Genomic DNA, 25,593 nt, shown 5'->3' with positions numbered 1-25,593 from the left:
GATTCTGTCCCCATGGCAGCCTGGGGCTGGCAGAGCCTTCCCTCTACCTGCCTCCACTTGCTACATCTTGCCAGGAGGGCAGGTGGGAGCACCCCCATACCTCATTCCCTCCTCTAGAAGCTTGAGGGCATTATCAGGAGCTGTATACTAGGAAAAGAAACAGAACCCAGCACCAGGACATCTCTTAGTCCACCAGGAGGGAGAGGGTGGGGCAGAAAAGAGGAAGAGGAGTAGGTGAAAGGGAAGGAGGTGAGGAGGAGAGAAGACTGCAGCAGGAGGGGAGGTCTCACCCCCTCCTTGGCCACCAGCAGCTGCTTCTCGGCATTTTGCTTCTTGATGTTGTAGTATTGCACCTCCACCTCATGTGTCAGCTGCAGCCACTTCTGAAGGGCCTCTGGAGCATACCATGAGCTGTGTGATTCCAGCTCCTTCTCTGCCTTCCTCAAGGCCTCCCGAACCTGTGCAACCAAGAGGATATAAGTTCATTTACTACAACCATAAGGCTCTCCAATGCCTGTGTATGATACTTCAGAATTCAGAGTTCTTGTCTGCTATCTCATGTGAGCTTTACAACTCTCCCAAGAGGGAGAAAGGGCAAGGATTATTCTCTTTTATATAGTAGGAAGCAAGCTCAGAGAAGGAAAATAACCTACTCAAGGTCACATAATCAGTAGCATCAACCAGAACTCATATTGAGACTTTTTTGTTGCCAGGCTAGAGCACTCTTTCCCCACACATCCACACAAGATGCCTCTCCTGGTCATGCAGCCAATGTCAACAGTCTTCCCTGCTCTCTTAAGGCATAGGTAAGCTCAGTGAAACATCTTTCTTAGAGTTGGGGTCCATGCTTGAAACTCAAGACATCAAAATGTGGCAGAAAAAGCACTTGACTGGGGAATCTAAAATCTGGTTCTGGTTCCTAGTCTGTCACTCAACTGGCTGTGTGACCCTGTGCTTCCTATAGCAGATCTCAAATCAGTGTGAGGAAGGACTTTCCCCATGCAAACCCAAACCATAAGTGAAGGGGTGATCTCAGGAGAGAGTGAGCTCTCCATCAGGGAGGTATGTGAAGAGCTCATGTCAGAGAGACCTTAAAAATGATTACTATTCCAGAAGGCGATTGGCCTGAATGCTCTCTGAAGTCTCCTCTAGCCCAGAGGCTTGGTCCACTATCTCCTGTTGAGCAGGGCAGGGAGGCTTTGAAGGGCACTCCTTACAAAGTGAGAAGACAACAAGCATGCCAACACTAACGCAGGCACTGCCAACAGAGATCAAGACATGAAAGGACCAACGTGTAAGCAGAAAAGTCCTCACTGACTTCTCAGCAAGGAGCATACAGTGAAGCAGACAGTCACAAAGCACTCAAGTGTGAAAGGTCTAAAAGTACATCAGACCCAGTACATCTCACCCAGGCTACCAGTAGAAGTGATGCCCTAACTTCCCCATCTGACCTTTGGCTGGTCAGAATCCCAGAGCGGTCTCATTATGCCCAACTTCATCTAGTGAGGCAAGCATCTCATAGCAGGCCTGAGGTCCTCTCCACAGCCTACAGTGGACCGGGAGGGCCTTATCTAAGGACAGAACACCTTTATTCCTTTGAAAGCTAACGAGAAGACCCATCTTCATTTGGTTTTTGTTCCTTAAAAAGGAAACTATAAACTGGCCCACTCCTGGTTTTGTAGATTTACAGTGAAGAACAGATACTTTAGAATCTAATACACTAAGTCTGAAAATGTATGATCAAGTGCTATATTAAAAGCAGGTAAGGGAATGGGATAAGCTGAGAAGGGGAGAATGGAGAGAGAAAAGAAAAAAAAGAGCACATAGAGGGAAGTGTGATAGTCGGGGAGGTGGGAAGAGGCTGGCCTAACAGGCTCGAAAACTGGTTGTTTAATGAGAGAAACAAGGACAAAATAGGGAACGGGGTAGATGGGACGCAAAAAGACAGAGACAGGCACATCTTGTCACACACAAATAATAAATGCCTGAAGGAGAAGAAGACAATAGCTAGAAGCTGGGACAAGTCAAAGTTCACTGATCCTATTCTTTTATTCTATGGTGTGGTTCTCAACCTTGTCAGACACTAGAATCATCTGGAAACTTCCAAAATACTAATATCGAGGCCCTCACCCAGAGATTCTGATTTCACTGATCTGGGGTCAAAAAGCATCAAAGCATCAAAAAGTTTTTAAGGCTCTCCAAGTGATTCTAATATGTAGCAAAGTTAATAACCACTGATCTGTGTGCTTGAAAGTGTTATCGCCTGACTTCCACTTCCCCATAAGATACAGTAGGTCATGGCAGAAGAACTATTCTGATCCAACACAACATCTAGAAAAAGCTGTATAAGTTATAAAAATTGTGAAAATTTTCAAAAACATCAGAGAGTTGTAGAAACAATAAAGACTAGGTCTGCAGTTCTCAAAATGTGATCCGGGGATCCTCCAACAACCCCAAAACCCTTTGAGAGCATCTATGAGGTCAAACTATTTCCACTATAATACTAAGACATTATTTATCTTTTTAACTCCCTTTCTCTGACAACTGAACTGTGGAGTTCTCCAGAGGTGACATGATGAGTGATATCACAACAGACTGAGTACAGTCACTAACATAAGAATCTCGCAGTGTACTAAGCCGGACATTAAAAATATGTGCAAAATTATTAAAAAAAAAAACCACTCTTCTCATTAAATTATTTTTATTTTGGAAAATGTAGTCATTTTTCATAAAAACACATTTTTGGGGTTAACATGTAAGGAATTTAATATACTTATTTTATTTATTTATTTATTTATTTATTTAAGATTTTATTTTTCCTTTTTCTCACAAAGTCCCCTGGTACAGAGTTGTGTATTTTTAGTTGTGGGTCCTTCTAGTTGTGGCATGTGGGACGCCGCCTCAGCATGGCCTGATGAGCGGGGCCATGTCCATGTCCAGGATTCGAACTGGCAAAACCCTGGGCCACTGAAGCGGAGCACGCGAACTTAACCACTCGGCCATGGGGCCGGCCCCTAATATACTTATTTTAAATAAATTAATAAATATTTCTAAATTTTTCTCAGTTTTAATTTCTAATAGGGTAAATAGCAACATATTGCCCCCATAAAAATGTTCTTTGAGGTCCTAAAAATTTTTAATAGTAAAAGGGTCTTGAGACCAAAAAGTTTGAGAACCACTGGACTAGATGAATGAAAAACCCAGAGAGGGAAAAGCTTTTCTAAGGTGAGCTGATAATTGTCATCCATTTTCTTCCCTGGAGGCATTTGATGACTCTAGATGAGGGCTGAGAATTGGGCCTGGCCCAGGCAGGAGGACTCCACTGGGGCACAGAGAAACCAATCTAGCTTTCGTTGGTATAACAGACTGGAAATTGAGGGGTCCCCAACATACATCCAGTTTTTGTTTTTGTTTTTGTTTTTGTTTCTGAGGAAGATCAGCCCTGAGCTAACATCTGTGCCCATCTTCCTCTACTCTATATGTGGGATGCCTACCACAGCATGGCATGCCAAGTAGTGCCATGTCCACACCTGGGATCCAAACCGGCGAACCCCAGGCCGCCGAAGCAAAACGTGTGCACTTAACCGCTGCACCACCGGGTCAGCCCCACATCCAGTTTTCTTTTTTGGGCATTTACTGAGCCCTGGGGCTGTGCAGGAAAATAGGTAGCTAGGCCAAAGAGTGGAATAAAATCTCCCATAATTTCATAATGCTTAGGAGATAAGATATTGAAAGAAGAAGGGGACCTCTGTAGTTGTAAAACTACAACCCAGTTCCAACATAGCTCAGTCTCTGTTCGGCTTGAGGTGACCAGCTCCTCGCCTTACATACCTAACAGAAGAAAGGGGGAACCCTATATCTGATGGAAGATAAAATCATCTGGAGCCTCTATTATTTTTTATACACACTGTCTAGCATTAAACAAAAATAAATTACTAGACATGAGAAGAGACATGAAAATATAACCGATAATCAAGAGGAAAAATAAGCAGTCCCATCAATGATCCAGATGTTAGAGTTACTAGACAAGGACTTTAAAATAACTCTGATTGAAATGTTAAGGAAAATACAGGAAAAGATGGACACAATAGATGAAAACATGGAAGTTTTAGACAGAAAATTAGAACCTATGAAAGAGTAAAACGGGCATTCCAGAACTGAAAAAACACATTATCTGAGAGTAGGATTCCACTGAACAAGTTAAACAGCGCAACAATCACAGCAGAATATAGGATTGGGGAACTCAAAGACAGATCAATAGAAAATAACCAAACCAAAGCACAGAGAGAAAAAAAGGACAGAATAAAGCGTAAGAGATGCATGGGATACAGTTAAAAGGTCTAACATAAATATTGGATAGCCAGAAAGAGAGGGGAGAATAGAGCAGAAGCAATATGTGACACTAAAGAGAATGAATCTTCTGCAGTCGTTAGACAAAATGCTCTATATGTGTAAATGAGGTCAAATTGATTAATTATTTTTAAATTTTTTATATCCTTACTGATGTTTTTGGCTGCTTATTATTGAGAGAGCTGTGTTAAAATTTCTAACTTTCATTATAAATTTATCTAGTATCCATTTAGCCTTTTCAACTTTTGCTTTATCCTTTTTTTTTTTTTTTTGAGGAAGATTAGCCACCATGCCAGCCCCATGCTTTATACATTTTTAACCTATATCATTAGGTATATCAAAATTAAGAGTTGTTATATATTACTGTTGAATTCACACATTTATCATTATGAAATGTCCATTTTTGTCTCTAATAATTCTACTTGCTCTAAGTCTACTTTGATATTAATATAGCTACCCCTGCTTTATTTTGCTTAGGGTTTGTGTCATACATCTTCTCTCATCCTTTTACTTTTAACCTTTTTGTATCCTTATATTTAAAGTGTGTTTCTTGTAAACAACATATAGTTGGGTTTTGTTTTTCTATCCAGTCCAACACTCTTTGCCTTTCAATTGTATTGTTTAGTCTGTCTACATAAACCAAGTCTCAACACATTTGAAAGGAATGAAACCATACAGTATATGTTCTCTGACCACAGTAAAATTAAACTAGAAATCAATGAGAGGGATGCCGGCCCTGTGGCGCAGCAGTTAAGTTCGCACGTTCCACTTTGGTAGCCCGGGGTTCGCCAGTTCGGATCCCGGGTGCGGGCATGGCACTGCTTGGCAAGCCATGCTGTGGTAGGCATCCCACATAGAAAGTAGAGGAAGATGGGCACGGATGTTAGCTCAGGGCCAGTCTTCCTCAGCAAAAAGAGGAGGATTGGCGGCAGATGTTAGCTCAGGGCTAATCTTCCTCAAAAAAAAAAAAAAAAACAGAAGAAGAAGAAATCAATGAGAAAAATAACTGGAAAAGTCCCCAAGTGTTTGAAAATCAAGCAAAACACTTCTAAATAACCACGGGCCAAAAAAGAAACAGTAATAGAATTAGAAAATCTTTTGAACTAAATGATAATGAAAATATGAAATATCAAAACTTAATAAATATAGCTAAGGCAGTACAAAGATGGAAATTTATAGCTCTAAAGGCATATATTAGAAAGGATTAAAGGTTTAAAATCAATAACTTAATCTTCCACCTCAAGGAGATAGAAAAATAAGTACAAGTTAAAATTTTTTTTAAAAAGTGCAGGACTTCTACACTGAAAACTACAAAACATCGCTGAGAGAAATTTAAAAGACCCAAATAGGTGACAGGATAAACAATGCTCATGGATTGGAAGAATAATTTGGTTAAAATGTCAATTTTTCTCCACATTAATCTATAGATTCACTGAAAAACAATAAAAATCCTAGCAAGGCTTTTTTGCAGGGAGGGGGCAGCAGAATGACAAGCTAATGGAAAGGCAAAGAACCCAGAACAGGCAAGGCCATCTTGAAGAAGAATAAAGCTGGAGAACTTAACACTACCAGATATCAAGACTAATTATAAGACAATGTGCTGTAAGGATAGACAACAGACTACAGAACAGAACAGAGTATCTACCTGGGGAAAAAAGAACCCTGACCTTCTACTTCATATCATACGCAAAGATTAACTTGAAATAAACCATATCCCTAAATGTGGAAAGTAAAACAATAAAGCTCCTAGAAGAAAATTTAGGAAAATATCTTGGGGGTAGGATAAGATGTCTTAAACTGGACACAAAAAATACCATTTTTTTAAAAAAATAAAAAATTGATTAAATTGGACTTGATTAAAATCAAGAACTCTGTTCATTAAAAGACAACATTAAGACAGTAAAAAAGCAAGCCACAGGCTGGGAGAAAATATTTGCAATATGTATGCACATATATTGAGAAAAAGACTTACTTCCAGAATATATAAATAACCCTTACAAATCAATTAAGAAAAAGACAGACACCCCAATTTTAAAAATGAGAAGAGATTCCCAAATGAAAAGGTCAATAAATTTATGAAAAGATGTACAATATTATTAGTCATTAGGAAAATGAAAATTAAAATCAGAATGAGATACAACTACATCCCTACCAGAATGTGTAAAATTAAAACGCCTACAAATACCAAGGTTGTAGCTCAACTAGAACTCTCACACATTGCAGATGGTAGTACAGATTGGTATAACCATTTTGGAAAACTGTTTGGAAGTTTGTAAGAAAGCTAAATATACAAATGCCTTATTATCTATCCCACAGAAATAAGTGCTTATGCCCATCAAGAGACACGTGCAAGAAGGTTCACAGGTGTTATTCCTAAAAGGCAAAAAAAACTGCAAACAAACCCAAACATCTATCAACAGGAGAATGGATAAATAATTTATAGTATACAATGGGTTACTACTCAGCAATGGAGATAAACCAACTCTCACTACATGCAATAACATGGATGACTCTCACAGACATAATGTTGAGTGAAAGAAACAAAATAAAAAAGAACACGTACTGTATAAGACCATTTACAGAAAGTTAAAATCAGGTGAAACTAATCTGGTTTAGAGATTATGATTACAGTTACCTTTTGGATGGAAAATTGACAGGGGCGGGGGAGGCAAAAATGAGCCTTCTGGGTGCTTAAAAGGTTCTATTACTTGATCTGGATGGTGGTTACCCAGTACTTGCATGTGTAAAAGCTTGCCAGCTGTATACTTATGATTTGCACACTTTACTCTATGTAAATACCTCAGTAAAAAAGGAAGAACTATTATCATCTGTTATTTGCTCTTCTTTGAAAATCACAGTGACCATTTTTTGCAATTTTTCCACTACTCTTATTGGTAAGAGTCAAGTGACTCTTGGAGATATTTTTTGAGCCATATTTCAAAGTCCTCACACATGAAACTTTCCAGACAGACCTTTGGCCCCTGCCCTTTAACCCACTCCTGCTTCAGGGTGTCAAGGAATTTGCAGACTCTCCTACCTGCTCCAACTCCTCCTCAGCGTATTTTTGGCGGCTCCGCTCATTCTCGGTACCCTCCCGCAGCTCCTTCAGCCGCTGGGCTTCCTGCTTGGCAAGGTTGATCTCATCACGCAGCTTCTTCTCCAGATGTACCTTCTCCACTTCCACTGTGCGGTGCTCCTCCTGGGCCTTGTGCAACCTGCGGGGCAATGCAGGGAGCTGGAGGAGGCCAGGCAATGGGGGCCAGCCAAGACACCATGAGTCATGGCATCAAAGAGGAAAATGAAGGCTCCAGCACTCAGCACATATTCTCTCTACTCTGCTGACTATGTGGTTCTGAGTTAGTTCAGGGTCAACAGAAACCATAGCTGTTACCATAATTCTTACTTTGGCCATCATTTTGCTACCAGTAATCAGGGATGTGAAGCTAGGTTTCTGTGTATCTGAATCCTTCCTCTAAGGTGTCTCACATACTAAAATCACAACTGCTAGTTTACAAGGTATGTCACATTTGTCCTCTCTGCAGATAATGATACATTGCATCAATATCAGCATAGGACAGGTGTGTATATGAAAGTTTAGAGAGGGGAAGTAACAGTAGGTACACCTAAGACTAGAATTCCAATCTGTATGACTTCAAATGCCATAGTTATTTCCCTGATACCAGGGTATCTGGAAGGTTTGATAAATGTAGACTACCCTGCAAGCTAGACCAAAGATCCAGAGAAAGGCTGATGGCTGAGATATGACTGGGGTGCCAGGGGGTATGGGTGGGGGTGAGATTTAAGGAAGATGAGAAAGGAACTATTGAGCTGTACTTCTTGGATTCCTGAGTACCTGCTCCCAGAAGCACAGAAAAATGAAATTCATGCCAAAAGGGTTGAGCAAGACTTGGGAGAGTCCCTTGCTGCCCCCGGGCCTGAGTCCCTTTCCTAAGTATCTTCCATGGTAGGTAAGATCTCAAGGGCTTCAGTTATAATGAAAATATACCCTGTACCTACCCAAACATTCCTTCTGCTCACTGACAAAAGCTTCCATCTAGCCAAGCAAGCCTCCTTCCTTCCTTCCTTCCTTCTTTCCTCCACATATCTATGTTAATCCATTCATTCATTCATTCATCCATTTATTCACCAGGTACTTTCAGGTGTCTACTAAATGCAAAGGCCTGTGCTAAGTCCTAGATGTATGGAGATGAATGAGAAAACTGTCCCTGCCACTGAGGAGCTCGTGGTCTAGTCTGACATAGACAAGTAAACAGATAACTGCACACAGTGTGATAAGTTCCATAACAGAGAGATATACAAGGTGTTGGATGAGACCTAAGGATGGAGTGATCAGCTCTGCCTGAAAGGAGTCAGGGAAGGTGAGGCCTGGGCTAGATCCAGAAGAAACAGTAAGAGTGTGCTAATCCCTCTGGAAGAGGGAAAGGACTTAGCCACTGTCAGGTCTTCCTACCTTAGTAGGACCCCCAAGTTACCAGGGGACCAGGAAGGGAAAAGGAAGATGAAGAAGACAAGCAATATATGGCTTAGATTTGAGATACAGAAGAGAAAGGGTAGGCTACAGAAAAGAAGCGCCCACAGAGAAAAGCACTGACAACTGAGTTAATTAAGTAGCTGAAATAGAAGAGGCAGAAACAGGATGCAACCTCTGAAAAGTCCCAAGTCCAGATCTGTCCTTGGCTGCAGCCTCAGAAGATGTGGCAGGATGAGCAAGGAGTGAAGAGGGAAAAATGTCTAGGCTGTAAGCTCCCTGCTGACAAATCATAGTCTTCTGCCCACTTTGTCCCTGGAAAGGGAGTTGAACCTCCTTAAGGTACACACCAGGTGGCGCCACATGCATAGCTAAAAACAAATCAGAGGCGCCATTTCCTGCCCCCATCTCCGTCCCTTGCTGATTACCCTCCTTTCTAGTATTCTTCCATGACCCAACAGCATGAAATCACACCATTAGGGATTCAATTCTTCAATGAAATATTATCCTCTCTGAAAACAGCCTCTTTAGAAAAGCCTACGGTATATAGGGAGCTCCTTTAAAGTAGAATCAAAACTCACCCACTTTTATAGTCCTAACAGGATCTAGTAGAGATGAAGATCAATAACTACTGTTCGGTGCAGAAATGAGCAAATATATGTACAATGAAGCCTGGCCCCACTCCATCTCCTCTACAGAAGACTGAGCATCTTGAAGACAGCAATCAATTAGTCTCACAAGTAAGAAAATTAGTCAGCCTGACTGCAAGCCCTGGCTCTAAGTCCTGTGTGACTATGGACAAGTCTGTTCCCTGTACGAGGCCTATTCATTTTTAAATGTGAATCAAAATTCCTGCCTGCCTCAAAGAATTACCTTGAAACCCAAAGAAATCCTGACTGGAATGTGCATGTAAGCATTACATTTATTCACCCAAAACATTAGGAACTATAAAAAAGCTCTATGGTGGCTGGCAGTGAGGCCTGTTAAAGTAAGGAGGGACAAGGGGGCACGCAGGCTCTGAACACTGTCAGAGGAGGATACGTGTGTGTGCACTTGCGTAAGCCTGTCTCTGGGTATGTGCGTGCATTTGTTTCTCTAAGTGCCACAGTGGTCATTTAGCTCTGCACGCCTTGGGAAGCAGGGATAGCTGGGAGCTTAGTTTTATCCCCAAACTTGGAATGTCTCCTGCCCAGATTCTTTGCCTTTGGAACGAAAACAGTACATGTTTTTCAAACAAATGAAGCATGAGCACTGCTCAGACAGCAGCATCTAGCCCCCAGTTGGCAAAGGGCCCAGGAACAAGGGGCCCAGCAAAGTAGCCAGCTATCGGCTCAGAGATGAAACTTCTCTTGCCCACTAGAAGCCCAGCCCATGGAAACGAATCTTATAAAGCTGCCTTTCCTGAGGCAGCACCCTGTCGGTTTTAAAAATTCCTAGCTCGCCACTTACTGATGTGTGACCCCAACCAAAGCACTCACTCTCTCTGAGCCTTCATTTCTTCAACTCTAACATAGGGAGAATAGTACCTACCTAATAGGGTTGTGGTGATTAAAAACAACACTGCATTTAAGTACTGAACAATATCTAGCTCATAAGAAATGTTTTCCCCATCCCTCCAAACAAAGTAGTATCTATCATTAAAAAATAACAGAAAAGAGCCAGACTTCATTTCCTTTTAAATAGATTCCTGAAAAGACTTCCCAACTGGAGTCCCTGGGCTGTCAGAATAATTTTCTAAAAGACAGTCCTGAAGTAGGCCTCTCCTCTTCTCAAAAACGAAACAAAGAAAAAACCAAATACCTGTACTGACTCTACGGCCTTCTGCATGTTACTAGACTTCTCCATGTGAGTCTTAAGGAACTAGGAATCTGGCCCCACTCTATACATTCAAACTTAACTACCAGGACCTCGCTACTCATCTTTCAAGGCCACCTCCTCAGAGTCCACATCCACTCATCTCCTGCTTCTGTGACCCTCTAGTCCTCAGAGTTCTCATCCCATCAGCTGGCACCGCGGCACTGAACTGAGTGTGTGCTCACTGCTCCTTCTAATGTGTGAGCTGTGCAGCCCCAGGAGCGGTGAATCCCTTACAGTTCCCAGCACAGACCTGGTTCCTAGATGTCAGGAAGTACTTAGATCAACTGACTGATTGACTGCCTGGCACCTTCTTTTCACTGCTAGATTTTCTACAATAATTTTTAAGCCATGCTTTATCTAAACAGAATCCCAGACTATCAGAGCTGGAAGGCCTTTAGCTCATCCCCTTCATTTTGCTGATGAGGAAATAAGTCCTAGAAGGGAAAGGGATTTACCCAAAGTCATATAACAAGTAAGTACTTATGAGATTTAGATTCCATACAAGAAAGAACTAACGGAATTAAGAAGACAGATTTGTGAGTTTTCTTTTAAACAGTGAAGAACAGCTAATTATGTCTGTTTCTAAAGGAAGGGAAGCTATCCAGAGGTAGGAGGAAGGACAGAATGTAGGATGTAGGATGACCGCTAATGAGCCATCCAACTGGGAAAGCTCAAGATAAGCTACACTTGGGGGCCAGCCCAGTGGTGCAGCAGTTAAGTGCACACATTCCGCTTTGGTGGCCCTGGGTTCGCCAGTTCGGATCCCGGGTGCGGACGTGGTACCACTTGTCAAGCCATGCTGTGGTAGGTGTCCCACATATAAAGTAGAGGAAGATGGGCACGGATGTTAGCTCAGGGCCAGTCTTCCTCAGCAAAAGGAGGAGGATTGGCAGCAGATGTTAGCTCAGGGCTAATCTTCTTCTAAATAAATTAATTAATTAATTAAAATTTAAATTTAAAAAAGTTTAAAAATTTTAAAAAAAGATAAGCTACACTTGTCTCCCTTTGAAGCTCAGAGGGAGAAAAGATAGAAATAAGCTTCTGTCCTGGGGAGGAATACTTGCCCATGCAACTGGAATGGCAGGAACCTAGGTTCCCAATGCAGTTTTGGAAGGATGACCGTGCTGGTCAGCCACGTCAGCATGGTCTCTGAAACTAAATGGCCCACATCCCAGGTGGAAACAAGAGGGTCCCAAGAGCTGGCTGCACCAGGGCTGTGGGGAAGGGGCAGGGCCTTACCTTTCCTGAAGGTCATGCAGACTCTGCTCAGCTCGGTGTAACCCCTCCAAATCCTTCATCATCTTCTTCATGTGCTCCTTGGAGTAACGGTTCTGGATATAGGCAAACCAGCAGCCGCCCACACCAATAACGATAGACACCACCAGCATGAAGTCCTTGAGGTGATTATGGCGGGTCACTGCCAGAGAGGAAGGGCATGGTGACTCAGGTTGCCCACTGCACACTTAGCCTTGCAGACTCCACTGCATCCCCTCCACCATGAAGCCTTCCCACTCAGAGGAATAAGTTTCTCTTCTTAGACACACACTTGCCACATACTTATAGTGTTACTTATAGTAAGTTCTGTGCGTATTTCTCTGCTAAGTCAAGGCCTAGTTTGGAAAAGATGAGAGGCCTTAGAGCATACAGGGAGCTTATTAAATCATGCTTCCCTAATGTGCAGTGGGGAGAACCAGGACCTTCTCAAGAGATCCCAGCCATCTCTGGACTGCGAGAAGCCCATGGGCCCAGATGCAGTGGCTTCCGTCCTCCAGGGTAAGCCAAGCTAGGGAGCTAGAGTAGGTAGTAGGGGATGGCTGTAAATGGGATAAAGCAGTGTCACTAGAGCTTCAGGTCTGGCAGTGGGACTGAGGTTACTGCAGGAGCTGGGTCTCCTGGACTGGTAGGCTATGCTAGGTTCAAGGTACAAAGCCCAGATCAGGTAAAGGTCTGCAAGTCTCATGTATGGAGGGCATTTCTAGGCTGTGGCTCAATCCAGAGACCAGGTAGAACAGGAGTAGCATCAAGAGATTGGTATATATGAGACATTACACATGCAGGAATAGAGGGGCAGATCCACCTCCAGAGAATGCCTGGTAGCAATTTGGTGAAGTGCCCCAGTTGCCAGCTGGGGTTCAAAGCAATGCTCAGTCTCCAGAGCAAAACTGAAAAGCTAAACAAGGAACACCACCACAAGATATGAGCAAAAGCCATGTCCTAAGAACTGAGTCAACCAGAAGAGGGCCACTCCTGGAGCCTGACATTATTCCTAGTATACCAGATCTGGGTGCTGAGCCACAGCACAGGAGACCTGAGCGAGGAGAAGAGGGCTGCCACTGTAGCCTCTGCCTGGCTTTATTAAACTTGGGCTCTCAGAGGAGCCCCAGATGTGGGAGTCAGGGAAGGAAGAAAAGAGCGAATGACCGCCTGTGCTCAGAAGGTTACCCTCAGCTTGGGGAGCAGGAGGCAAGACTGATAGGATTCCAGTGCCTAATAAGGACAGGGGGCTGATGGAAATCCAAAAGGACCCAGGTGGAGCCACCAAGTTGAGGCAGAGTCTAGACAGCAGGAAAAGACACAAGAAGCTGAGGCCCAGTTTGACAAGAAGGGTTATATGCATAGCTTCTTATCGAAAGGCTGAGCAGCAGGACATGGGGATGGGTGTGGGATCAAAGACAGATTAGCAAGTTCTCTTTCCATCTAAGGGAGAGGAGTTACTAGGTCTGGGATGGTAGCCACGTCCTTTACACATTTATGCCAGACTCTCATAGAGAAAACTGAGGGTCCTTTAGCGGCCATCCTCCAGCATCCAGGTAGGCCTACACTTCCAGCCGCCTTCAAGTCCTCACTCTCCTATCCTTCAGGTGCCAAGAAGAGAGATCTCTGTAGCATAGGGAGCTGCCTTTCTTTCTGGAATACACCTGCCTCTAACACAGCCTCTACCAGAGGCTGGGGTACTCTTTCTCTCTCCTGTTTGTTAAGGACTTTTAATCTTGGCTTCCCAGGGTTTCTCAATTCCAACATCCCCTTTATATTCCTACCAAAAGTCAAACAAGACTCTAGTTCAAACAAGACTCCATGCAACCAGCACTCTCCCCCTTATCTCCAACACTTCAAAGTTCTTAAGGTGGGCATGCAGATAGAGCATCTATCTGTTCTATTCAGTCCCTTATTCTACCTTGTCCAGATGGATTTGTAACAAGACTCTACTTTTTTTCTAACTTCATATTCTCATCCAAGTCATGAATAAAAATACTGAGTGACCAGGGCCAAGGATAGGATCTAATAGTCACCCCTTCCTCTAAGGTAATACTGTCCTACCTATCAGTACCCTCTGGATCTCTTCAACCAGTTTTGATTCCACTTAAATATATAAGCATCCCCTCATACATCCCTCTGCCTTGTCAAATGCATAGCTGAAGTTCAGATATATTGCCTACCACATCCCATGAGCTACCAAGCTTGGTGGGGAGAAAGTGAGTCTAATCTGGATGATTTACTCTGTGGCCCCTAGTGATTATCATTGTCTATATGCTAGTTCTCAGCACAGCACAGACCAGCACACAGGAGGCACTCAATAAATATTTGTGAGGTTGAATCTTTACTGGTAAACCTCAAGTAAGATATGTCCCTCTCCTTAATCCACATAAGAAAGGAAGGGAAATAGAGAAAATATACTATATATCAGGCATTTATATTCATTATCTCTAATTCTCACAACTACTCTATAAGGTAGGTATTAGTATTCCCATTCTATAGACCAGAAAACCGAGGCTTCCTAGCGACACTGACTTGCCAGAGTTCATAAAAAGTGACAGAGCTGGGATTCAAATCCAGATGTGCCTGACTGCATGGTCTTTCTGCTACAGCCCACCTTCTTACTACAGCTTTCACATTCATGCAGCAGGCATTGTTTCTGCTTTGTTGCAAACTTCTCTCACCATGGAGATGCCTATGTCTCCTGATCTAGCCTGAATGCGACTCTAAGAATTCAGCGGCCTAAGTTTTCCTCCCAGGCAACATCCTGGGAGCTGACTGTGGCACTGCCATCAGGACAGTGAAGACCCAAAGGTCAAAAGGCCAGGCCTTTAAGGTTAAACATAAGGCCTCATATAAAGAAATTCTTGTTCCATCAAAGGAAGTATCCTGCACTGAGTATCAGGAAGTTTGGATTCTATGCCCCAGTTTGTTAAGAAATTGTCTTCCCCCATCTGGATCTCAGCATCCTCAGCTGTAGAATGCGTTATCACAGAATTACTAAAGAGATCAAATGTGTAGTTGTAGATGAAAGTGCTTTGAAGTGTTTTGGAAATATTCAGACGGACATATCCAGTAGGTAATGAAGCATGTAGATGTAGAGTTGGAGGAAGAGGCAGAAGCTGGAGAAGTAGAGGTGAGAATTGTCACGTCCCTTCAGTGGAGCTCTGGCTGAACCCCACAGTCCTAAGGGAATCCGTGATGGTTAATTTTATGTGTTAACTTGACTGGGCAAAGGGATGCTCAAACAGTTGGTAAAACATTATTTCTGGGTATGTCTGTGAGGTTGTCTTCATAAGAGATTGGTATTTGAACCAGTAGACTGAGTAAAGAAGATCATCTTCATTAATGTGAGTGGGCATCACCCAAACATCCTCAGGCCACTGAGGGCCAGAACAGAACCAAAAGGCAGAGGAAGGGCGGATTTGCTCTCTAAGCTTAAGTTGAGGCACCCATCTTCTCCTGCTCTCTCACATCAGTGCTCCTTGTTCTTGGGTCTTCAAACTCAGACAGGGACTTACACCATTGACCCTCTGATTCTCTGGCCTTTGGACTCAGAATGAACTACACCACCAGCTTTCCTGGTTCTCTGGCTTGCAGATGACATATCATGGGACTTCTTGGCCTCCCTCATCATGTGAGTCAATTCCTATAATAAATCTCCTCATACACACACACACACACACACACACACACACACATCTCCTTTTGGTTCTGTTTCTCTGGAGAACCCTGAATAATACAGAATCTGTAAACCACTGTATCAGAAAAAGAGAGGAAAACAGGGAAACCAAGAGTCTACTCTAGGGGCTGGCCCGGTGGTACAGTGGTTAAGTTAGCACACTCCGCTTCAGCGGCCCAGGGTTCATGGGTTCAGGTCCTGGGTGCAGACATACACTAGTCATCAAGCCATGCTATGGTGGCGAACTATATACAAAAAATAGAGCAAGATTGGCACAGATGTTAGCTCAGCACCAATCTTCCTCAAGCAAAAAAAGAGGAGGATTGGCAACAGATGTTAGCCCAGGGCCAATCTTTCTCACAAAAAAAATTAAAAGTTTACTCTATGCCTTACTAATGATGTATTTCTTCCCATCATAAGCCCATTCCCACTCTTTTTTTTCTTAGAACATGTCGTTATTTTACTGATTTGTGCCATACAATCTAAGAAAAACAAGTCAGTTTGCTCCACCAAAGCAGTACCACCCAAGACCTTGCACTCCAAGAGCATCCCCACCCGAAATAAACACACAATGAAAACAAAAACCAAGTCATGTTATGTAAACTCAGCTTCGAAACAAATTTCTTATCCTTGCCCACTCCCATTATTGCCTGCCCTAACTGCCTGCTCCCCAAATTCTGAGACTGGGAAATACTTTTCCAGGAAGCCAGTAAAGAAAAGCTGGGCCATATCCCCTTACTGCCCCTACTGGGGAGGGGGCTGGAGAACTCTGTATTTGGTTTTGGTTTTGGTTTTTCCTATCTACCTTTATACCTGGATAGGGGAGGAAGAGAAGGAAGGGAAGTTGGTAAAAGAAAGGTGCCTAGTTTCTAACAGAAGCTGTGCCCACATTGGGGAGCACGCTGCCCTTCCTATGGCCCCTGCTCACATGCGCCCAGGGACACACAGCACTGCCTCCCCAGCAAGGCGGGCACCACTCTTCAGGGGTGATCAGACATGCCAGCTCCAGGGGTTGCAGAGTCGCGTCTGGTCAGGGGTGCTCTCTATTCCCATTCTTCAATTCCTAGCATCTTCCAGGCTCATTACAGTCCATAGAGATCCTTCCATTCCTCCTCCCCTGATCTAGGATTCCCTGGTCAATCCACTCTTTGGACAGGTAAACATGGGTTATCTGTTGCTATATCTCAGGGACTGCCTTGTGTGTTTTTCGGCTTTCATGCCAGTCACTTTCTGGTAGTCTGTGAGTTCCTCAGGGCCAGGGCATAAGACTGATTTATATCTGTAACCCCAAACTTAGTATACGGCCTGACCAGAGCAGGTACTCAGCAAAGGTGGAAAGGAGAGAAAAAAGGAAGAACGAAGGGAGATTTTAGCCAGAAAGGATATAAAGAGCATGTGGAAGGCAAACACCAGCTTCTGGGGACAAGAAGAGTACAGCCAGCTATCTTGCACAGCGCCTGCACAAGCTCAGCTCTCAGAATCCACCTTGCACTCAGTGAACACAGCTAGGGCAGAGAGACCATGGAGGTTTCATGAGAGCAGATGTGGCTGGCTAGGTGAACAGAGATAACCCAGAGAAGCTGGCTAGGACCTGGGGAGCCAGAGGGTGGCAGAATTCCCAGCCTGAGTATTGCACACAGATTTTAGCAAAACGAGGTCAATGCAATCAGGCCTGAGGCAAGGGAGGAGGGTATAAACAAAAGAGATGCTGACATGTTAACAGAGTCAGGGATAATGGAGAGAATTCACGGTACCAGTTAGCACTGAGAAAGTGAGCCTCTAATCATTATCACTTTCTGGAATCCCCTCTCCCAGGCTATTCTCTCCAGCCTCTTTAATGCCCACAATACCCTCCCCCTGGCAGATACAGATATTCAACCGTTACTGCCAAAATATGTGCTAGGAATTTCTTTTGTTATTTACATAGCCTTCTGTGCTGAGGTGTCTGTTTAACCTGTAAGAGCCATTCCTGGGCCCTCCTCCCTTCTGGTTATAGCCCAGAAAGTGCTTTAGCTGCCTCAGCTTTCCACAGACACTCCACAGGGAGCAGTTCTCCCCACAACCAAGCTGGGCCAGATTCTTCTCCCATCTCCCCGCAGTCCAGTCCTGTAGCTCTGGAGAAGCCAACCCTCCTTCTGTATAACTTCTAGCATACATTTCCTGGCACCTACTCCTCACTGGGCCTTATGCTAACTGCTGATGACAGATAAACAAAGCTGTTTCTACCCTAAAGAGTTCCCAGTTTAAAGGGTAACAGACAGGGAAACAGACTGTTATAAAGAAAGCAGGTACAAAGGGCTGTGTATTCCCAGAGGAGAGTAAGAGGAAAGGGTTCAGCATGCCTGGGAAGAGGCTAGACAGGCATTCTGGAGAAGGTGTGAGGGGAGAGGTGGAACATAAAAGAAAGGAGAAAGAGGGTAAGGATAGAGCTGACAGAGATCACAGCAAGCTTTGCCAGACAGGCAGCCACTCCTGCTTCCCAGGGATTTTTCTCCATTATCCGAGCCACTGAAGAAGGAAGACAGGAGTAGTCTTGTCTTTTCCTCTCCACAACTCCCCCCAACCCCAGCAATTACTCTGCAGGCCTCTCTCTGCACCCTTCTCAGTACTTCTGCTGAAAGCACAAAGGGCACCCCAGCCCTAGCCCAGGACTAACCACGGCAGGCATACACTCGAATAGAAGCCACTTTTATTTAGGGGAAATTGGGGCAGAGAGAACCTTAGGAGTGTGCCCAAGGTCACAAAGCTACTGAGGGACAGAACCTGTTTGCTTGATTTCAACGCTGGAACTCTTTAATCTTGTTTCCTCTAACAGAAGTAGAGGGTGGGATAATATAGTAGAAAAGAGCACTGAAATAGAAGTTACAGACCCAGGTTTGAGTCATGGCTCAGCCACTTAAAAGCTGAATGACCTCTAAAAACTCACCTCATCTCTCGGAGCCTCAATTTCTTTGAGAAATTATGTGCAGAGGAGAAAAATCTCCCTCAATGAATGATCTGCTGCTGTAGTGAGACATCAGCTTAGGCCTCAAGCTAAACTCTGCCTTTGGGCCTTCGTCTCTCAGAGCATACCCAACACCTGACTACTGGCACTGTTAGGAGAGCCCCAGATGGGCCTGCAAGGCTAGAGGCAACTCTACAGGTGGAAAGGACTGTAAAGGGCCATGTGCTACTCTGTGGCCACATGGGGAGGGCTGAGAAGTCTTCTACTGTCAGAAAATGGACCCTGAGGTGGCCCTGCGCTGAGCCAGTCTGATCCCTCTTCCCTCTTCCCAAGCTCTGAGGCTGCTGTGGGCAGATGGATCCAGCTCACTCAGCAGACACTCCTGGCTACTGCAAACAAACCTTTGATTTGAGGTTTCTCAAGCATCAGACCAATGGCAGGATTTTCATTAAGGCTGGGCAAGGTAGCCACAGCTGGCAGCTGTAACTAGCCCAGCTTCTCTGGGGTGTTTATCTGCTACATGGCTTATAAGGCCTGAGAACGACAGCCTTAAGAACTCATTCTGGGTGCAGAACACGGGTCAGAACCAGCACAGGCCATCACTCTAAGTCCTGATTGGATGTTGGGCAGGGAACAGCACTGAGCTAGAGATACTAGTCCATGCTCAGATGGGGAAATAGAGCCTAGAGGGACACAGATTAAGGGATTCCTTGCAGGCACCCACCAGGCACAGCCCCACTCTTGCAAAAGTCTCCTGGCAAAGAGCTTCCTAGTATTTTCCTCAGATTCCAGCTGGCAATTTTCAAAATTTTTCTTTAACAAGCATCAGTAGGAAAGTATAAAAACAATATTTACCATCAGGACAGCTGTTGGATTCCAAAATCTTAGCTCCCAGGAGTACACCCAGCTCCATCTGAGTCTTTGAATGAGAAAGCCAGCAGGAGCCTTAATAACCAAAGCCCATTTTACAGATGAGAAAACCTAAACCTAGGCAGGAGAATTGAATTGCCAAAGGTCACGTGAGAAGGCAAAGGCCAAACTTCTGAGTTTACTTTCCTAAAAGTACAGGATACAGACAGTAGTAGGAAGGAACAGACCTCCTGTCTTTAACACAGGACCCTTATCAACCGGAGACGTTCCCCAAAAAATCATGGAATGTTGTGGCTGAAAGGAATCATAAGAATCCTTCAGCTCAACTGTTTCATGATACAAACCAGAAAACACACCCTGAGAAAGTAACCTACACAAAGTCACATGGCGAGTGGCCACTGTGAGAAGAGACTGAGGTGTGATTTCCTAAACTTTATAAGAAGCAGTCTAAATGGAAATCCAGGGATACAAAAAATCAAGCTGTAGATGATGATGATGATGATTGAGATATAATTCACATATCCTAAAATTCTCTCTTTTAAAGGTACAGTTAAGTGGTTTTAGCATATACAAGGTTGTACAACTATTAGCACAATTAATTTTAGAACATTACCCCAAAAAGAAATCCCATATCCATTAGCAATCACTTCCCAGTTCCCACTCCCTCCAGCCCCTGCCAACTGTGCATCTGCATTCTGTCTCTATGGATTATCTATTCTAGATATTTCATATAAATGAGATCATACAGTATGTGACCATTTATGTCTGGCTTCTTTCTACTTAGCATAATATCTTCAAGGTTTATCCATGTTGCAGCATATATCAGAACTTCACTCTTTTTTATGGCTGAATAATATCCCATTATATTTATATACCACAACTTATTTATCCAGTCACACATTGATGGACATTTGGGTTGTTTCCACCTTTTGGCTACTGTGAATAACACTGCAAAGAACACGTGTACATGTACTTGTTTGAGTACCTGGTTTTCAATTCTTTGGGTACATTCCTAGGCATGGAATTGCTGGGTCATAGGGTAATTCTACGTATAATTTTTTGAGGAATGACCAGACTGTCTTCCGCAGTAGCTGAACTGTTTTACATTATCACTAGAAATGTACAAGGGTTCTAATTTCTCTACACTCTCGCCAACACTTGTTATTTTCCTTTTTTTGTTTGTTTTTATTGTAGCTATCCTAGTGGGTATGAAGTGTCTTCTTAGCTCTAGTACCTCTGTTCTGCCCATCTCAGAAACAGAGTTTTCTGCTGACCTCTGATCTCCCTCAAGTTAGGTCACATGCATCCTATAAGCTATATGAAATGAGTCTAGGAGAAAATACCCATGTCCTGGTATCACTAAAACCTGCTTCACGCCCCTGCTGGCTCTGACCTCCTGGACCCAGTATCATATACCCCGGATTATGGTTCACAGGCTCTCCAGTCCTAGTTGATTTTTCCAGATAGAATCCTTGTCTATTTTAACTGGCAGTTTCTCATGTGGCCTTTCAGATATGTGTATAAGTCCTATTTTGATACAGAACACATAACAGTCTGGTAAGACATCTCAGAAGACTAAGGAAGACTTTCAGGCTGCTGAAGGCCTCACCTTCCTGGAGGGATGACAGAGGACAGCCTTTACAAAAGTAGCCTAGCTTTTACTGCTGGGTTTTATTCTTCTGGTATAAACGTTCTTGCTGGTGTATACAAAGAAAGGGATGTAAGTTGCTAATGAGGAGAATTTAATAAGGCCACTTTCCATCTTTCAAGACTTATCTCAAGAATTATCTTCTCCATACAGCTTCTTGAACTCCAAATGAAAACTCCTCCCTTCTCTGTGCTCCCAACTAAACTCTGGGAAGACTTGCATGATAGCTATAATACTGTTGGCCATTTACTCTATTTGTTGACATGCCCATCTCCATTTAGATGGAACTTCTTGAGAGCAGGGACCCTGTCATTTATACTGGTACACAGTAGATGCTCAATAAATGTTAATGAATGAATAAAAGGCCATTGTTTAGTACAGAGAGTGGGCCTCACACAAAGAGTAAGGCATTCATTGTGTCCTTTATTTAAAACTTACAAATGAATGCTAAGAAAAGTGTGTCCTAGCACTAAAAAAAAAAAAGGCAGCAAAGGAGGTGGGAACAGTCTTCTCCCATGTTGTTCTGTTTTACACTTTCAAAAGGCATAGACCTTCTGGAAAAGGCAAAACTATAGAGACAGTAAAAAATATCAGTGATTGCCAGGGACTGGGGGAGAGGGAGGGATAAATAGGTGGAGCACAGAAGATCTCTAGGGCAGTGAACTATTTATTCTGTATGAATAATGTGCTATAATGGTGGTGTATACATCTCATTGCACATTTGTCCAAACCCATACACTACACAACACCAAAGTAAACCCTAATAAACTATGGACCCTGGGTGATGATGATGTGCCAACGTAGGTTCATCAATTGTAACAAATGTGACACCCTGGTTGGGGATGTTAATAATGGGGGAGGCTATGGATGTATGTGGGCAGGAAGTATATGGGAAATCTCTGCACCTTCCACTCAATTTTGATGTGAACCTAAAACTACTCTAAAATATAAAGTCTATTAAAAATTTTAAAAACTAAAAAGTCATAGACACACTTGTATTGAGACATCGGCTTGGGCACTTGTCAAGCCAAATGCACAGATGGGGAAATGTTATACTACCTCTGACCCTGCCTGCCAGCTGCTTCTCTGGACTGGTTCTTGGCTCTATAGCATTCTGCTGCTGGCATCCTCAACTGATGCCAATAGCTCCCAAAGGGCCAGGAGTGGATGCTAAGAGCTATTTGGTTAAGGCTAATTTTCCAAGAAATTTTACTACATTGGGGGGTGGGGAGGACAGTAAGGAACATTGGCACAGAGCCAACATGTGTTGCCAATCTTCCTCTTTTTGCTTGAGGAACATTGTCCCTGAGCTAACATCTCTGCCAATCTTCCTCTCTTGTGTATGTGGGACACCACCACAACATGCCTTGATGACCAGGGTGTAGGTCTGAGCCTGGGATCCGAACCCACAAACTTTGGGCCGCCAAAGTGGAATGTGCGAATTTAACCACTATACCACCAGGCCAGCCCCAGAAATCTTACTACTTTTGTAAATTCACTTAGGATAAGAAAAAGGATGCCAGGGTTGGCTGTCTCCACCTTGCACATCTTCAGGAACTGAAGCACCTAGTTCTCTTAACTAACCCCTGGCTGAGAGATCACCCGTCCTCAGGCCTGAGTGTCTTTCTATGCCTTCAGTGAAAGCCCACTTAGTCCTTTTTAGTTGTCCAAGGACACAAGATGTTCAGCAATCAGTTCATATGCTCTGCATATCCACAGCTTCAGCAGGGAACAGCTAAATAGCTTTCAGCCCCTTATGGGTTACCTGTTATCCCTGAGCACACCTTTTACATTTTAGCTTTTGTATTCCTGCTCAGGTTGTTTCCTCCACCTAGAATGCCCTCTCCTGCCACCTCCATGGACTAAAGCTCTACTCACACTCAAAGGCAGAGGTCACATGCCACCTCATCTATCGGTTGCCTTTCCTATCTCTCCTCTGGATCTTACAAGCACTGTGTACCTCTCTAGAACGTTCATTTTATCCCTTTAGGGCAGAATATGATTCACCCAGGTCTTCCTAAAGCATCTAGCATAGCAACTTGCACAAAGCAGATATTTCCTTAATGTGTTTAATAAAAAGATGCTGATATCTAGCGGGACTAAAATGCAAGACCATTTCATATCTCAACACCAGTGGAAAAATTAGAGGCACTGCCTTGCAGGTGTGCCTAGAAGACCTAGGACCTCAGTCTAGCCACTCCAACAGCCTTGGCTTCCATGGTACAACAGCAGCTCTTCTCTCCACAGGACTCACAGAGAGGAGGCCCGAAGAGTACTGTGTCCAGGGCCTTCAACTGAAGCTTCTGCCGATGGCTCCGGTCTGTCATCTTCAACACAGTCCCTGTCATGGTGGTGTTGGTTACTGCAAGCCTGTTGAGGCAAAGAAGAAGGGGTCAGTTCCCTGCCAACAAAGCCAGGAAGGATCCTGGTAGGATTACCCACCTCCTCCAGGAACACGTCCATGACTTCTAGCTCTTGGTGATTGCTCCCCTCTGCACTCTAGAACACAGTCTATGCCAGTGGATCTCAAAGTATACAGGGACACATAGTATTTACCAAGAATTTGTTCACCCTTCTCCCCATGTCCACCATCTCCTGAGCATCCTACTCTCTAAGGATTATCCATCTGTGACCATTCTCACACTCAACCCAATTTTCTATTGTGCTTCTCTTTCAAGGGATTATCCACTATACATCTGTACCTACAGTCCCACTATTTGTAAATGCATTCTCCTGTCCAGCCCAGGTCAAAATGTCCCACCACAGGACCCAGCGATACTGGGAACCTCTGAATTTTCTTAATCCTATCCCAAATAAACAAATTTAATATCCATTAAATATAAACCTGCTGATGACAAACATTGCATTAGTCTTGTTAGCTTGTATTGAGTCACTGTAGTTTACTCTCGATCAAATTACTGTAATTTTTTATGACCTTCAACTATACTGTTAATGATAACTCTAATAAGAGAGGACCTGTAAACAAGAAAATGACCTAGGAAAAATTGGACTTTGTTTCTCCTGCTGGAACACAGTGGATATAAGAGAAGAGGGGTATAAGATATGAAAGGTTGAAAAACCACCGTTCTGGGTCCCACAAGCGAGTATTTACTACTATACTACTCTGTAAGGTTAGTGCTCTTTTCTGATGTGTAGCTTTGTTTCCCTAGGTAGAAAAGAAGCGTCTGACATCACAGTGTGTAATTTATATTCTGCCTGGGCATGCAGGAGCAGGTACTTCCTTCTCTAGCCCTGGAAAGCAATCCAGACCACCTACAAGAGAGGCAGTGAGACACTGTGTTGGGGTTGGGGGGGTCACGAGATCTAGTTTCTGATCCCAGCTCTATCAGTGACTCACTTGTTCCATCATAAGTTGCTTGGTCCCTCCCCTGGGGCCTCAGTTTCCTTCTGTATAAACTTATGTATGACCAAATGCTCCCTACAAGCCTGGGAGTTCTTAGGGTTCCTCTTTAGAACACTTCTTCCAGGTGTACTAGCCTTCATCTAATTGATCAAAATAAGTGTTATCTTTTCTATAGCCTATTTGTCAAAGAAACCTATGAACTGGAATGTTATGTACTTCTAAGCAATGAGAGAAATGAGAGAGGAGCTAACATTGACTAAGCAACTACTGTGGATCTCGTACTGTTCTGACACTTTACATACAATACCTCATTTAGTCCTCACCACTTTACAAACCCAATTCTGTTATTAGCTCCACTTTACAGATAAGAAAACTGAGACTAATAGTTAAGAGTAACTTGCCCAAAGTCACATAGCAAGTGAGTGGCAAAGCCAGGAAATGAACCCAAATCTGCTAGATTCTCCTCGTTATACCATGCTGCTTAGTGATGGCCTAGAACCATCTTCACTCCATCCTACACCCATGCACTGAAGGCTCATGCTTCCTGCTGTCACTAAGCTGCCACAGGTTGGCTTCCTCTATTCCTGAACCCAGCTTGGCTGGGTCTGGTCTTGGATCTAATCCTAGCCACACGAGGGCTAAGTGAGCCCATGACCTGAGAACTGACTTCATATTCATCACTTTACAGTTTTAATCCAAGCCATGGCCATCCTCAAGATGGAATGGTCCAGGGATCCACAAGGCAATACTGCTATTTCTATGGGTAATGAGAAAGAAACCTAAATCCTTGAGCTTCATGATCAACCATCTTTTCAATTGCCTGTCTCTTCCATTAAACATGGAGTTCCTCAAAACAGATGTGAGGTCTAATGCATCTCTTTGTTCTCAGGGCCCAGGACAGAGCATAGCACATGGTAGGTGCTTGGTAAAGTTTTGTTAAATAGAACTAAACTGAGTATTTCCAGGAACCCTATCTTTAACTACGTAGGGTAAGAGGAAGGGGCAGTGAAAAAAGCAGGGCACTTAGAACCAGGCAGACCTGGGTTCAAATCCAAGCTCTGCCACTTCCCAGCTTGGATAAATCATAAAATATTTGAAATTGAGTTTGCACACTCAAAAGTTGGGATGGTAATTT

The 25,593-nt window shown here is 43.6% G+C and overlaps 1 protein-coding gene across 8 annotated transcripts in view; it reads right to left on the bottom strand.

Annotated features, from left to right (window-relative positions):
* STIM1 (stromal interaction molecule 1) overlaps positions 1 to 25,593 on the bottom strand; it is a 172,247-nt gene that overhangs the window by 10,736 nt on the left and 135,918 nt on the right. For all 8 annotated transcript variants that reach the window (XM_014841954.3, XM_070490810.1, XM_014841953.3 and 5 more), the window contains 4 exons: positions 23,349 to 23,464; positions 11,936 to 12,113; positions 7,388 to 7,565; positions 291 to 458 (listed from right to left, as the gene is read on the bottom strand). In XM_014841954.3, coding sequence (XP_014697440.1) covers positions 291 to 458; positions 7,388 to 7,565; positions 11,936 to 12,113; positions 23,349 to 23,464 — 640 coding nt within the window. The remainder of the gene's footprint in view (positions 1 to 290; positions 459 to 7,387; positions 7,566 to 11,935; positions 12,114 to 23,348; positions 23,465 to 25,593) is intronic.

The sequence above is a fragment of the Equus asinus genome, chromosome 20 (genome assembly GCF_041296235.1).
Source record: "Equus asinus isolate D_3611 breed Donkey chromosome 20, EquAss-T2T_v2, whole genome shotgun sequence".
Classification (NCBI taxonomy): domain Eukaryota; kingdom Metazoa; phylum Chordata; class Mammalia; order Perissodactyla; family Equidae; genus Equus; species Equus asinus.
The sequence above is the reverse complement of the archived record's forward strand: the minus strand, read 5'-3'. Positions and strand labels throughout refer to the sequence as shown.